The 16,709-nt window shown below is 29.3% G+C and overlaps 1 protein-coding gene and 2 long non-coding RNA genes across 3 annotated transcripts; 1 reads left to right on the top strand and 2 right to left on the bottom strand.

Annotated features, from left to right (window-relative positions):
- Window positions 1–2,055, bottom strand: LOC115033065 (the record flags this gene model as incomplete). The annotated part of the gene is given in 4 exon segments (XM_029491374.1): window positions 1–27; window positions 119–574; window positions 1,418–1,633; window positions 1,845–2,055. Coding segments are annotated over 4 exon segments (819 nt in total), but the record flags the coding sequence as incomplete, so codon positions are not given.
- Window positions 2,056–9,276: 7,221 nt separating this feature from the next.
- LOC100569038 lies at window positions 9,277–10,899 on the top strand. The gene is made up of 3 exons (XR_510299.3): window positions 9,277–9,426; window positions 9,928–10,125; window positions 10,721–10,899. It is a non-coding gene; the product is annotated as an uncharacterized LOC100569038 (long non-coding RNA).
- A 3,937-nt stretch (window positions 10,900–14,836) lies between these two features.
- LOC100568915 lies at window positions 14,837–16,444 on the bottom strand. Its single transcript, XR_510298.3, has 3 exons — window positions 16,295–16,444; window positions 15,610–15,807; window positions 14,837–15,013 (listed from the first exon to the last, which is right to left on the bottom strand). It is a non-coding gene; the product is annotated as an uncharacterized LOC100568915 (long non-coding RNA).
- Between the last annotated feature and the right edge of the window lie 265 nt (window positions 16,445–16,709).

Below are 16,709 nucleotides of genomic sequence, written 5' to 3'. Positions count from 1 at the left end.
AGTCATACCAATAGCTTTCAAGTCGACCTATTTAATCGGGTACATATTTGTATAAACATTAAAATATGGTTGTTGGTTGTATTTGGACATATTTTGAAATATCGTTATCGTTACTTACCACGAGGTATTCAAGTAACTTATCAATGAACGGATGTTTACATTTTCGGATCACACACGTATCTGCTTCAGCCACCATTTCTTGTTGGACGCTTTCGTACAGCGTTTTGTAGAAATCATAAAATTCGTTTCTCAGACATATTGATTTTCTGTTGTTCAAAACCATCCACACCTGTTTGGCGTCCGTCTCATCATACGCTAAACATTCTAGCTCGGCATCTGTCTTAACTTCCGCCACCCTCAAATTAAATGGCACCGGTGTACATATCGGCTTGCCATTGCAGTCCAGCCATTGTGGTTCTACTCCATCGCCCATTGTAATAGCTATGTAACCAAACACACCACCACTATTCGGCAAAGTGCGGATAGCCACATAGGTTCGATTGTCAGTAGAAACCAAATTTTCAAATTCAGTAACTTCCATTTCGCGGTTCTCGGGTTCGGGTTCCTCATCCAACTGTAATATCGACACGGTTTCTTAATAATATTGTTATAAGTGTACCTACCTATATAATAATAGTAGACGTATATTTTCAGCGACTCAGCGTATAGCCATATTTACTTTTATAATTCAAATAAAAATAATCGATTAATGTAACAAGTGGTCTATATATAATACGTTATGGTAATAATCATAGGTATTAAATAGTGTGCTGTCTAGTAAACGTGTATTATATACAAATTAATATATTTCGTGTTTAAAAATCGAGACCGTATAAAATAATATAATAGATCCCAGTTAACAGTTTACGTTCACCCATTATATGTATGCCAGTGTACGTGACTATAATAATACAATAGGTACCGTAAAACCCCGACCATCGGGTGAATAAAAACACTTTTGAACTTTGAAGTATCATACAAACTTTTCTATTCGTACTTTATAGATGATCAATACATCAAAATACTGGTATTATTGAGTACTTTATCTTATGTTCAGTCAAAAATTTTGTATTATTAACGGACTACCATTTTATATAATTTTTTAAATGCTCAATTTCTGATTTTTGGATAATGGTGTCAATTGCATATAGTATTTAGTATTTACATGTATATTTTTATTCAACGAACCAAGAGGTGAATAGAGACAAAATTTGATAAAAATTCACTTTTTTCTTAACAATGTTTGGCTATCATGGAGGAACAATAAAATAATAATCATTGATTATTTGAAAACCGCGATAGTTGACAATCGATAATGTGAATAATACAGTTTCTATTCATCCGGTTTTACGGTACTCTATATTATTATAGCCGTATTCATAAAAGTATATTATTATTATTATTATTATTGTAATACTTCGTCTTCTCCTTTTTCCAAGGACGAGTGTTGATTCAACACGGTCTTCAACCAAGCGACGAGCTCGGCGTAAGCTCGGCAGGACGGTCTCTCGTTGAACGGAGTACGAAGTTTGTTACTTTCGATGTCCATCAGCATTTGACTTAGCGCCATGTTCCGGATACGAGCCGAGTCCAAGTCGTCGTGCAAATGTTCGAGGATCATAAATAACCATTCCTGCGCGTAGGTCAATGCAAACTAATGTTATAGTCCGTTTAATACATAATAATAATTAATATTACATTAAATTGTTTTAAACAACGGACACCTTAGTCAAGTAATTTTTTCTCGTATTATTCACCTTAACCCTTGTTAAATTGTTTTACTTACGATACGCTATGTTTTTGTGAAATTGTTATTAGGTATTACAAATATAAATTCGATCTACCTGCACGATTATTTTCTCCTCCGATTCTTCTATGTGGTTATAAGATTCCTCGAGATGTGATATGTACACCAGAAGATCTTGAGAGAGAATATTTAATTTTTGTTCGTCTATGGCCGTCATATTTAAAATTTTGTATAGGTTAATATAATGAAATTCTAATTTTTATAATTTTTATTTAAAACTCGACATCTTGAATATTATTATTTATATAATTAACTATGGTAACAAACTTACAAGCAAGTTGAAAATCTACACGCAGCCATGTATTAATGTATTGTACGACTTTTATATGACTATTTTCAACAACTTCTGAGAAATTCTACGAATTTTATAATAATGATCTATAAAAACAGGTATACAATACCCGAATAACCATAACATATATTGGCTATATGGAACACCAACTCGGAAAAGGTATGTTGATATAACTAATATAAGTACCTATATAGTTTATAAAAATATATGGTGGACATGTTTTTTCAATTTTCAAATAAGATGCAAGAATAAGAACCACGTTAATATTCTTCAATGGTTTTGCTCTATTATAATATAGCGGCTGTGACACACAACTATCTCATTTTTGTTATTGAATGAATACTTTCATATAAACATTATCATTTACAATATACGATAGACATATTACGAACTAATATGATGCATGAACCTACACAATACAAATTAAATGTAGCACGAATTCACAATTTATGGTGCCCCTTTATGGTAAAACAATCAGGAACGCCACTGGCCCCTTATTTTATAACTATACTACACTGAATGTACGTGTATGTTAATTATTATAGTATAGCTCAGCTGTTACAGGAGCTGTATATTTTTCGATATCTTTCTTATTTATTGCAGACAATGACGAAATTAAAAACAACAATTTACAATTCATATTAATTGTCGAATTTTGTCAATTTTAGGGGAAAAATGTATGATCCAAATTGCTCGTATAATATAGGTCATAGTTATTGTTTTCTAAAAAAATATTTATCTTATGTGTTTTATACTCAATTATAATACTTACAGGTATTTAATTTTTCTAAAGATTTATACAAAGTATCAAAAAGCAAATTTTTCCACTACATCAACCTTAATGATATTGTTAAGATTTTCTTATGGCATGCAGATATAAGGTATGACGACGTATGTTCGAGATAACTATCATTATTTTTGTCCATCTAGTTTTTCGTTGAAATTCATTCATATTATAGTTATTTAATGTTTTCAATAAAACAAAAAATAATATTTAATATACTACTATACTAGTAAATAGTAATACCTATACAATATACACTGTTGTGTAAATTATAATTAATAAATACAATCTTTTTTATCGAGTTTTGGATAATTTAGTTATTTATCCATTTAATGCAAATTTTGTTTGTATATTTTAGATTTGTATGTGTTTATTTTATTGCTTTTAACTTCTATAACTTCCAAGTCTTAGTTATATTATATATATTATACTATATTTATATAAATAGTTGATAGCTAATAGTAGTTAATATATTTATATATTATTCGATCATAGTGAGGTAGGGAATAGATAGAGATTTCATATTCATCGAACGTCGTATGCGGTTACCATGCCGCACATATCCACACCTAGTCCTTAGGGTCTTAGCATAGGCGCAACTATACCCTACTTGCGCCTATGATTCTTATACTATAGGTCCTATAGTATAGGAGATACATTTAGACGAGTTTCGAATTAAAATTCAACGATTGCAATGAAAAAAATTTAGCTAACGGATTCTTTGTCATACAGGTTAAATTTCATGCTGGTGACTATGGTTTTTGTAAATTTAAATTTAAAATTAAATTAAAATATTGTTTGAGTATTTAAAATTTTTGTTAGCATTAGCGTGATGAATATTTTTATTTTTTAATCAATCGCACTGCAACTTACAAGTATTCGTCACATATTCACATCGATATACTATATATTATACAATATACTATATACTATGTACTATGACTATTACAGATCTTGAAAGATATTAAATTAATATTTTATAGAGTAAGTTTAAACACTTACCTATGGTCTATAATGTTATTTTCTAGACAAACATACATGTTTAGTAAATATTATTAACAAGCGTTATTATAATATTGCCCTATTATGTGTATTTATTTTTACCCTAAATAGTGAAGACGTTTGCACCTATCGTTTTCGCAACCATAAATGACGAATAATTTTAAATTATACTCGCCAAACAAGTTCTTCGATTTTTCAAGTTGAAACAACTGTGATATTATTGCCTATACAAAAAGTGAAATGAGAATAGTCATCGAGAAAAGAGTGCGGCATTCGCTGATCGAGAAGCACATCATATTATTTCCAATTTATTGCGCAATGATAATAATATGGAGAAACTGCAATTACTATCAAAATAACTACCTATTTTAGAAGCACTGCTAAATGACACATTTAAACATCTACGCAATGTTCATGAAACCAAATGTTCCTTAAAACTTTCAATATAATATGTTGACTTTTTTTGAGTTATCGATAGACATTTGGAATTTTCAATTATTAATTTTTTTTTATTTACACATTTCGATAAACCTTTTCATTTAAGTAGTCAAAAAGCTTGAAAAATGTATTACAGGTTTCTTCATAAGTGGTCCAATTTAAAAGTATATAATTGCAAGAATTTTTTTTTTGAAAAATGAATTTTATTATCATAATAATTGGTTGTGACCCCCACGAAACGGCACATTGAAAATCATCTATAGGGAGGTTTCAACCCCCTCCTTCCCAATATATTTTATCACGCTTCGCCTGTGGTATTACCTGCAGATATGTGATTTTATAAAACGTATCAAGCGTAAATATCAGCGTTGGGCAAAAACACTGATTAATATGGCTTAAGTTTTTAATGTTTACATTATTTAGGTAGGTACGTGTGCCTCTAGCGTAGGCAGAATTCAATTTCAGGATGTGCCTATACAGTATTTATATAAGCCCCTTCTTTAATTGGATTCTCTCCTAATAAGTTAGGTTACGTTAAAAATAACTTTGTACTTATAGGAATTAATTTTCCAAATAAAAAATAATAATACTGTGTTTGTTTTGATGTATATTAACAAAACTAATAACGAACATAAAATTATTAAAATATTTGTTTAAAACGACAAAAATATAATATAGGTTATGCACTTAAACAAAAAAAAATCGTCAACACATTATGTAAAAATGTGCGTATCTACAAATGATATATTTACATTAGTGAGACCACGAAACGATGTATTATATGAATTTATGTTTCGACTATATTATAAAACTATAAATTGTATGTGCTGAAAAAAATATGATAATATATTAAGTTCTCAGCTTGTTCACGTTTGCATTGTCTGTTACTTTTATATTTGGTTTTTCTTGTCCGCATGTAGGTTTTTATTTTTGTCGATAAAACTATAAACATTTTCGAAACCAACTTTTTACATAAATTAGCCACAAGCACTCAATGTCACTCGAATCGTAATTTTATTCTCGGTATACTTTATACAAACGCAATATAGAGAAGAAAAACATATATTTTTAAATGCAATAATAGTGAATAATAAATAATGATTTAATTTTCGCATAATATTATGTAATTGACAGTATTATTGCACCACCAATCACAGTATAATATTTTATTAATCGTTTCTATCGATCTGTCCTATCTCTGTAACACGGACATCCATATCCCGCGTTTATGGTACAAAAACATTCTGACATAAAAAACCGAAGAATCTTATACCGGCGTACCTACCTAGTACCACATCACACCGAATCAATTGAATGTACCTAACGCGGCTGTATACGGTATATCTACAAACAGGTAGGTAAAGGTACTTGTAGCCTATAGGTATATTAATATATTATTATGCCTATTTTACGATTGTATAATGGGTTGGCACGCGTATTTTATGACATTCGTGTGCGCAGAACATAATAAATTTCACGACCTACACAATACGATGTATACCCATGTCCTATATAGGCGCACATATTATATTGAAAACGTTTGAGTGAAGTGACAAAAACGGTATTTAAGTGCATAAATATAATATTATAATATAGGTATATTTACACGAATATAAATTAAATTGTATTCCAAGTATATATACGCAAGTATCATGGGATTCGTCCTCGGCGCCTACGTTTCGCTGCGGTATGTAAGTCTTGCTGCGGTCACCCGAGGTCGTAAAGCGTCTATACACAATAGGTACATCTCATACGCACATAAGTATATTTATATATATGTATATGTATTACTGTAATGATATATTATTTTAAAATTTATAGATCCACGGCTGACTTCGCGAAATGTCAACGAGCAATAATGTTTGTCCAAGTCCAAACGGAATCGAAACGCACAAGGACGTCCGGTGCAGGATTTTCGCGTCTCCGAAATCGTCGCGGCACCTACGTCGCCGTCGTTGTCGCCGACATTTAACAATAACGTATTATATAATGTAATAATACGCATTATTATGCTAGTTACGTGATAGACCATGATGGGTGTTGTTTATAGTATACGCGTACAATACGGACTAGGTCGACTAGGTTGCAGAACTGGCACACAGAAATTTAGTTTTTTTAAAGCATTTTATATACCTAGTACCTACCTTCATATCCTAATAATTACCTACTCTACAGCGTGTGTGTCGAACTGAAGTATAGGTGTGCGCCACGCGGTAAAGGTACCAGCTACTGTATAATATTGTTGCCAATGGGATATCAAAACAAAAGCTTAGTCGATTTGTTCACCAGTATAAACGGTATACTGAAAAAAAAAAACCAAAATATTATAATTTATAATATAATCAAAATTATCGCGATATATATTTCTCAAACGAAAATGTATGTAATAGCAAATTAAACTTATATTTTTACATACAGAGTGATCATAACATATATTCTATAATCAATCATTTACTTATGCTCATATTTGTATACATTTTTCTCAATAAAAATATATATCATAATATTATATTTGTTTAATATAATAATTTATGTACCTATATTTTTTTCTGAAACACGCTTATGATTATTATACATAATAAATAATAATTATTACTATCATATTATAAAACCTATAGTAGTAAGGCATGTAAATTGGAAATAAATGTCTTTGTAATAAATTTCAAAGTTATTACCTACCTACTTAATAATTAATTTATATAATGCATTACATTTGAAAAAATGGTTTTTTAAATTTATATTTTAAACAAAAAAAACTAATTTCTAACTTCTATCCAACTAAGTTAGAAATTTGGTAAATTTCAGAAACTAACTTGTATTTTAACTTAGTTAATTTTTATATTAAAGTAACTTAACTATAACTAGTTAAAAAAAGTGACTGACTTGCACAGCTTTGAAATTGGATAAAATAAATATATAATTAATTGTATAATATTTGAATGTATAGTTAATTTACATATAATTTTTATAATATTGATAACACATCATAATATAGATTATATTATATTATATTTTGTGATAATGCTAATTCTCCGATTATATTATCACTTTGGTTTTTTTTCTTGGTTTTTTTTCCAGGATTCGATATAAACGTATAAGTATAGACATGCAAAGGATAAAGGAATTGGGGAAATTAATTAATTAACTTGGCGCAGGTATTTGTGCGAGCGGGGGAGTATTTGAGTAATGCGCTAATGCGGACTATTCACTGCCAAAACCAAATACGTCACCATTGGTGATCATACGACCGTGGACCGTTCTATTATACTGAAAACAAAAAATTAATTATTACAATGTAATCAACTGATAATTTTTTGAAAAAAAAATGTAGGTACCTATACCTAAATGTTAATATTTTATGCAATCACGAAATCAGATCAAATGCTGTCCTTCCCTCAAGGCCCCAAGACTTTTTTGTAATTTTTATATTAAATTACCAATAATTTATGGTTGTAGTTTTCGTAAACAAAGTGTGTTCATATAAATACAATAATATTTTATTTATCTATTTAATTATTTAAAGGGTAAATGCCTAATAGAAGAGTAAGATGGTATTGAGTATACATATTATAAACAATTAAATAATACAAAACAGTTCAATAACTAACTACAAATGAGAAAAAAATACATGAATTATTAATATAAAATATATTTATTATTAAAAGTAAGTACTTTATTATTTCAAACCGAATCAAATCTACACTTATGTATAATGAGTATTGAGTACTATACTACTATTATTTACTTTTATCATAAAAATGCTATAACATGGAAATCAAATTGCTAAAAATGTTTAATAGCTGAAATATTTAATATAACATTAGTATCATAATAACTATTTTATTTTATGTAACCAATCACCAATGGCAACAATATACAAAAACAAAAAAATATTCGATTTTTGGGTTGATGAAATAAAATGCTTAGTTCGTGTTAAAATGTAGGAGTTGATTCCGGGACAAAAAGTACCCTGTGTTACTCACCTTTGCGTTATATTATCATCAAGATCGGTTCAGCGGTTGAGGAGCCAATAAATCATAAACATACACAGGCTAAACTTGTATGTATAAGATTAAGATAATCTCGGCATCTAAGCCATTGGCCGATAATAATATTTATTTTGGTTTTACAAGTATTTATATAAAAATCATTTATTATATCAGAGTTTACATGAAACGGATTTTTTAAATCTATTATTTATAATTTTTTTTTTATTTAAATAAAAATGTACAATCTGTATTTATTTTATACAATAAGTAAATGAGATGGTATTATGGTAATACTATATACGTAATTTATATCAATATGATGAAAAAATATAATAAAAATAGTCATAATAAATAAAAAATATTTCCTTGTCCCGGTGAATGGATTTCGTAAATTTCGCAGTTTATTTGGAAAATTAAAAACGATTCAGAGCGGAGATAACATAATAACTACTAACATATTATAATGGATTTAATTAATGGAGATATTGAACTGATTTGAGTTTTAATGAATTGAACATCGGGCTTTTATCTGATTTAATAAATGTGGTGGATTCCATTTTTTATTGTGTTCTTTATTGTTAACACTTTAATGTCCAGACTCCAGGGTGGAAATGGCCATTTCAAATGATCTTACATAATATTATACGTTTTAGAGTTCTTGTGAAATGCTTTCACCCTAGACATTAAAATTAACAACTTGGAGTGGACAATGTTTATGGATTAGGTACCTATATTTCGTTTTGAGATAGTATCGTAGGTGCATATTGGTATACGATCTCGTATACCTACCTAGTTACTGTAAAATATACATTAATAACATCATCGTGAGAATATATTTCGCGAAAATTATCGAAACAATGTCGTTCGAGGTCCGGTTTGTCGTTTATTTTTCAAAATGCGCAGTTCCAGTGCCGAGGTGATCGTCTTTATTCGCAGCGCGTCTCCTTCAAAACAAAACACCACGACACGTGCGTATAAATACGGGCCCAAGTCCGATAGATCCGGCACAACGCAATCAGCATCCACACTCGATCGCTCAAAACGGTCTTCAGTACTCAACGATTTGAAAAAAACCACACAAAATCCAAACGTCAACATGTCCGGAAAACTCGTCGTAAGTACCTGTAATATAACATAACGTAGACACGAATTCTAACTTTAAGTTTACACAAAACTTTGCCACTGCGAAATACTCGTTTTTTAAGCTCGGGTTATATGGTAATAAATATATTATGTATACTATGGTTTGTAGGCGCTGATGAAAAATATATATTATATAGATGCGACTTAACCTATACGAATGGATAACTTGTAATATTATAGGAATACATTTCACTTAACGTATGTGGTTCGGTTTACACGATTTTGAATAGTTAATAATTGATTGTAATTCGGTACTTACTATTATAATCAATAGTTAAATCTAGTACCTCCTATATCATGACTATAATAATTTAGAGATATAGTACATTTATATTAAATATATGGTTATACGCACTTTCAAACTTATATAACTTTATAACTTATATATTTATTGCACAGATATTGATATGGATACAATGTAATAATATTATATGCTTATCATCAGTTATTGATTTGTTTAATTTGCCTTTAGATCTTCTTCTTGGTTGCCGTTGCTCTGGCTTGCATCGGTTCCGCCGCCGCCCAATACGTCGTCTACCCCGCGGAACCGGCCATCACTCCCTACTACCACCCCTACGGATACACCTACCCCTTGACTTACAACTACAGATTCGGTGGTTACCCATACCTCTTACGCCGTTGATTTGAGATGTCACACCCTTTCTAATTGGTGAGTATATTTAAACAGAAATATTATACCTAATTATTAACACTATATTTGATATCTCCTATATCCATTACCTATACTGCTTAAACCAACGCCCTGCAATGGTTTCTATAATGAATTGTATTCGTAAGACTTTATTTCATGTTCCGATTCCGATTGAATAGAATAAGTACTATAAAAAAAGTTATTCGGCAATCCACACGGTTAACTCGTTTAAGACTTGTTCATATTATATTCATATTATACTAATTAGCAATAATTACAGTGCAGTCACTACTCACTAATGCAGTATAATATACTTATAATTTTATAAGTACTTTTATTCATTTTTAATGTACGTTAAAAGTTAGAACATATAGTATTATTCTATTAATTGTATTATAGGTACTTAAGAACTTAAAGTGGTAATTTTTTTCCATTGTGAATGTGCTATTGTACATTTTAATTTTAAATAGTTATTTGTTGCTCTAAAGTACAATCTTAAAAACAAATCGTTATAGCAAGAATAAACAGGATTAGTTTTAATTTTGTATAAAGATTAAAATATATACGTAGGTACCTAGTATAAGTTTATTATAAAAACGGTTTCTGTTTTCAGAAACGCCTAGAAGAAGAACATACAGACTTCACACTAAATTATGTTTAAACGATATGTTAAACATTTTATTTATTTGGTTTAAAAAAATGTAATTTATTTTGAATTTTCATATTCATCTTAATCACAATAATATATACACTTTATATTGAAATAAAAAAATATTTATACAAAACTGTACATACACTTGTTGTCTTTATTTATGCTCTTATTGTATTATCACGCTGCAGAATGTTCTCCACATTTGTTTTTAAAAATATATTACAATATATTATACCTAATAAAGGACATTTTACTGTTTGCCACAGTCACAGCTTAAAGAGAGGCATTATATAGCTAAGGGTTATAACCGAGTATTTGGGATGAGACGTGATGAATCTATACCCGCCGGCTATATTATTTTAATAAAATTATATCGAATGTTCATGTTCTAAGTATCTTTTATTTTTCTTACGTCTAGACACATCATTTTCGGGGGTATTTATTTTGTTTGAGAAAAAAGGTTGTTCTCGGAAGTATGGTCTTTGTGGAACAATATATGTGTATAAACATAAACTCGACACGGGAGACGTGATTACCTTCGTTTTGTATGAAAAAAAAATAGTAAACTAGGTTTTCACTATAGCTGGTAATTAAAATGTCGATTGTCACTCTCAATTATTTTTTCAATTCCAGCCATACGCATAAGTATTTGTAATACTCTCCTCATCTGTCGACTGCACCCAAATTATATATATAGGATATATTACAACTTACAAGGATTACAGAAATTACGGAAACCCAGAAACCGACAAAAATCTATACTCAAAAACCCCGTTTTAATGAGCTGTTTTAATATAAATTAACTAGAAAAAAAGACTTAATAGAATTGAAAAAAACAACTTGGCGGCGGTTTATGATGAGAATCACTTCTTCTGATGCTAAATAATGGTCAAAAATAAAAATAGTATAGGTACCTATTATGTTTAATATAATATAATAGATGTCAAGTATCAAAACGAAACGTATATAATATTATATTGCCTGAAAATCCGGGTCCGGGAGACTCCTTTACGTCTTTGAATTTATACCAACCAAAAAATCAGAGTGGACTGTACAATTATTGACCTTATTTTTACTACCTACTATTGTATTGCCGGTCAGAGTTTACAATAGCACCGCAGTGTATACAATTTGTTTAGGTATATATTCATTGCACTCGTTACCCCGCAGAGAGACAAAATAATATAACAACTGACCGACAAAATACTGCAGGCAGAACAGTTGAAGTCAGGAATATAATTTTTTTTTTTTTCATTTTTACAAGATATTTACAACATATTCAGAGAAAAATAAGAAAATTAGATAAGAGTAATAAAAAACACGAGTAATATGACGGAAGAAGCCACCCAATTATATACACTATATAGGTATACCTATTTTGTTTAGAGTTTAGTAGGAGGATTTGATCTAGGATTCAAGCATTTAGCAGGTCACGACTCCAATATTTAGGAATATTATATTAAATATAATTTATAATTGTATCCGTCAGGTGTATTAAGTCATAGGAAGTCTTGTTATAAGTCCGTTGTTATTTTGTACGCACGGGGTTATAATAAATACGGATCGAAAAAATGAAAAAAAAAAAATACTCATTTCTTTATTTAATAGCTACGTGCAAAGTAGCTTACTTCAATTTAAATTTTCTCTGATGGTGCGCTTGTTTATCCGTAAATTTTGTTAGTGGAATTTTCAAGAAAAAACTTAAACATTTTATGATTAATAATTGTAAATGTAAATGTAAAACCACTATATTTTAATTCAGCCCATACTATAGTCTTGTTATAATTTATTGTTAATTTCTAATCTGTTGTACACCAAGGCATACCTGTTAATTATTATTTTGTTGTATTTGCAAATCTATTGTAAATCAAAACAAATTATTATTATAAAAACCTATCTATATTGAATTGTAATAAAAACAAAGAGGTTAATTACAAAGTCTTCTTATATTAGTTATTATACATTATTATTAAACTTACATACGTTTATTAATATAAGTAATTACGGGACAAATACTAAAATTTGCGCATAACTTAGACAGTCGGGACCGTGTAATATCGTTGAGCACTCCCGGCGCCCTCAACATTGTATTTCAGAAATGGATTATTTATTAAAAATACATTATAAGACAAAATATAGACCATTTCTTTAGTTTAGCAAAAAAGGATGTATATTATTCAAATAAAAACGACCTGGACGACAGTTCAAAGGAAAATATAAATTCAGAGTACTATACCTAATATACTAGTGTATATACCTACTATATATAATATGTACATTATAGACATAAACAATTTAATTTTAACATCGGAAACTAATATAATAGTATATTATTATCATTGTCCAAATAGGTTTTTATTTTTAAATGGCGATCATCAACTAATAATTAATAATATATAGGTGAGACTGTGAGAATCTACTAAAAACTATAAAACGCATCGAAGTAGTGTAAATGCAATCGTTATACATAAAAATACCACGGTATAGTTATAGAACCCGCGAAAAAAATAAACATTGTGTGTCCCTGACGCGAGATTTCAATGTCAATATAATATACTAATATGTATTATGAATATACATATTATTTATTATTTAAAAACAAACAGTAAACTTTTTTAGTCATAAATCATAACCAATTTGTATTACGATGTCAATAATAAATAATAATATACAAATAAAAAACAGTCAATTTTTTTTATCCGTTATATGTCATTACTAGGGCTCGGAAGTTGATGACCTTAAATACAATAATAAATGACCTAAAAAATTGCAAATATTAGTTTTTAACTAATAAAAATACATTTTTTTAAAAATATTTTACTCTATTTTACTATAAAATTCTATATAAATTTATCAAAGCTTCGAATTGCTTAAAAAATGACAAAAATGTCCTTAAAAAATGAAATAAAATAATAAAATGTAAGTATAATAATATTCATTATAATACGACAACGACGAATGTAATCGGCGAGATAAAATCAGATAGGTACTAACTTAGTCTTTGGTAATTTCCAAGTTTTGAGTCATCGGCATAATGGTCGACAAGAAACGATAAGAAGTGAACTAGTGTGAAATCAGTAAAAATGACTAAATGTGGGAAAATGACGTCAAAAAAATGACTTAAAAGTAAAAAAAATGCAAAATAAAAATTAGTTATTCAGATTCACATGCTAATGAAACACATTTGTGGCCAGGAGAGCATCGTCTAAAAAGTTCTAAAAAAAAATGCAAAATGCATCAACTTCCGAGCCCTAGTCATTAGTTATTATAATATTATTTCTGATCGATATGACGGACAGACCGTCTCCGCTCTAAATTGTTTTTATCGTAGGTGTAATGATTTATGATTGAAACGAAATTTAACAAAAAATTTGAAAATTCCCAATATATCATATATATATAATAATATAAAAATGTATTTCAATATATTTCAAATTTTTTTTTCAAAAATTATTTTGTTGTACCTAATTTAAGAATATTATTTGTGGCATTGTTGGGACTAAAAATTTTACGTATAATATACTTTTACTATTAATATTAAGAGGACGCAATACGGCCTTTTGTTTTCTCCGTCTTACAAGTGCGTAAAATAGCAAAATTTACGCTCGGCAGATCATGTTTAGTTTCCGTAGCTTAAAAATTAGAGTGAATCGACGTATTATAAAACTTGATGGTAAGAACGTTATCTGTGCATGTATGTGGTTTTTCTAGGATAATTCAGTTTTTAAGTGTGTTATGAACATTTTTAATTATATTAAATGCATTTAATTATATATAATATTATATGCGAATAACTTGCTAAAATTGAAAAATCGTAAAAAAACCACATACAAACACAGATAATATTCTTACCATCAAGTTTTATAATAGTTCCATTCACTTTAATCGAATTAACGTCTCATTCAAAATGCTCTGTTGAAACCCTTAGCTATAATGTCTCTCTTTAGGCTGTGACTGTGGCACACAGTAAAATGTCCCTTAGTATATATATTGTATTGTATCCTTAAAAACAAATGTGGAGAACATTCTGCAGCGTGATAATACAATAAGAGCATAAATAAAGACAACAAGTGTATGTACAGTTTTGTATAAATATTTTTTTATTTCAATATAAAGTGTATATATTATTGTGATTAAGATGAATATGAAAATTCAAAATAAATTACATTTTTTTAAACCAAATAAATAAAATGTTTAACATATCGTTTAAACATAATTTAGTGTGAAGTCTGTATGTTCTTCTTCAAGGCGTATCTGAAAACAGAAACCGTTTTTATAATAAACTTATACTAGGTACCTACGTATATATTTTAATCTTTATACAAAATTAAAACTAATCCTGCTTATTCTTGCTATAACGATTTGTTTTTTAAGATTGTACTTTAGAGCAACAAATAACTATTTAAAATTAAAATGTACAATAGCACATTCACAATGGAAAAAAATTACCACTTTAAGTTCTTAAGTACCTATAATACAATTAATAGAATAATACTATATTATGTTCTAACTTTTAACGTACATTAAAAATGAATAAAAGTACTTATAAAATTATAAGTATATTATACTGCATTAGTGAGTAGTGACTGCACTGTAATTGCTAATTAGTATAATATGAATATGATATGAACAAGTCTTAAACGAGTTAACCGTGTGGATTGCCGAATAACTTTTTTTATAGTACTTATTCTATTCAATCGGAATCGGAACATGAAATAAAGTCTTACGAATACAATTCATTATAGAAACCATTGCAGGGCGTTGGTTTAAGCAGTATAGGTAATGGATATAGGAGATATCAAATATAGTGTTAATAATTAGGTATAATATTTCTGTTTAAATATACTCACCAATTAGAAAGGGTGTGACATCTCAAATCAACGGCGTAAGAGGTATGGGTAACCACCGAATCTGTAGTTGTAAGTCAAGGGGTAGGTGTATCCGTAGGGGTGGTAGTAGGAAGTGATGGCCGGTTCCGCGGGGTAGACGACGTATTGGGCGGCGGCGGAACCGATGCAAGCCAGAGCAACGGCAACCAAGAAAAAGATCTAAAGGCAAATTAAACAAATCAATAACTGATGATAAGCATATAATATTATTACATTGTATCCATATCAATATCTGTGCAATAAATATCAAATAATAAGTTTGAAAGTGCGTATAACCATATATTTAATATAAATGTACTATATCTCTAAATTATAGTCATGATATAGGAGGTACTAGATTTAACTATTGATTATAATAGTAAGTACCGAATTACAATCAATTATTAACTATTCAAAATCGTGTAAACCGAACCACATACGTTAAGTGAAATGTATTCCTATAATATTACAAGGTATCCATTCGTATAGGTTATGTCGCATCTATATAATATATATTTTTCATCAGCGCCTACAAACCATAGTATACATAATATATTTATTACCATATAACCCGAGCTTAAAAAACGAGTATTTCGCAGTGACAATGTTTTGTGTAAACTTAAAGTTAGAATTCGTGTCTACGTTATGTTATATTACAGGTACTTACGACGAGTTTTCCGGACATGTTGACGTTTGGATTTTGTGTGGTTTTTTTCGAATCGTTGAGTACTGAAGACCGTTTTGAGCGATCGAGTGTGGATGCTGATTGCGTTGTGCCGGATCTATCGGACTTGGGCCCGTATTTATACGCGCGTGTCGTGGTGTTTTGTTTTGAAGGAGACGCGCTGCGAATAAAGACGATCACCTCGGCACTGGAACTGCGCATTTTGAAAAATAAACGACAAACCGGACCTCGAACGACATTATTTCGATAATTTTCCTGAAATATATTCTCACGATGATGTTATTAATGTATATTTTACAGTAACTAGGTAGGTATACGAGATCGTATACCAATATGCACCTACGACACTATCTCAAAACGAAATATAGGTACCTAATCCATAAATATTGTCCACTCC

The sequence above is a fragment of the Acyrthosiphon pisum genome, chromosome A3 (genome assembly GCF_005508785.2).
Source record: "Acyrthosiphon pisum isolate AL4f chromosome A3, pea_aphid_22Mar2018_4r6ur, whole genome shotgun sequence".
NCBI lineage: Eukaryota > Metazoa > Arthropoda > Insecta > Hemiptera > Aphididae > Acyrthosiphon > Acyrthosiphon pisum.
The sequence above is the reverse complement of the archived record's forward strand: the minus strand, read 5'-3'. Positions and strand labels throughout refer to the sequence as shown.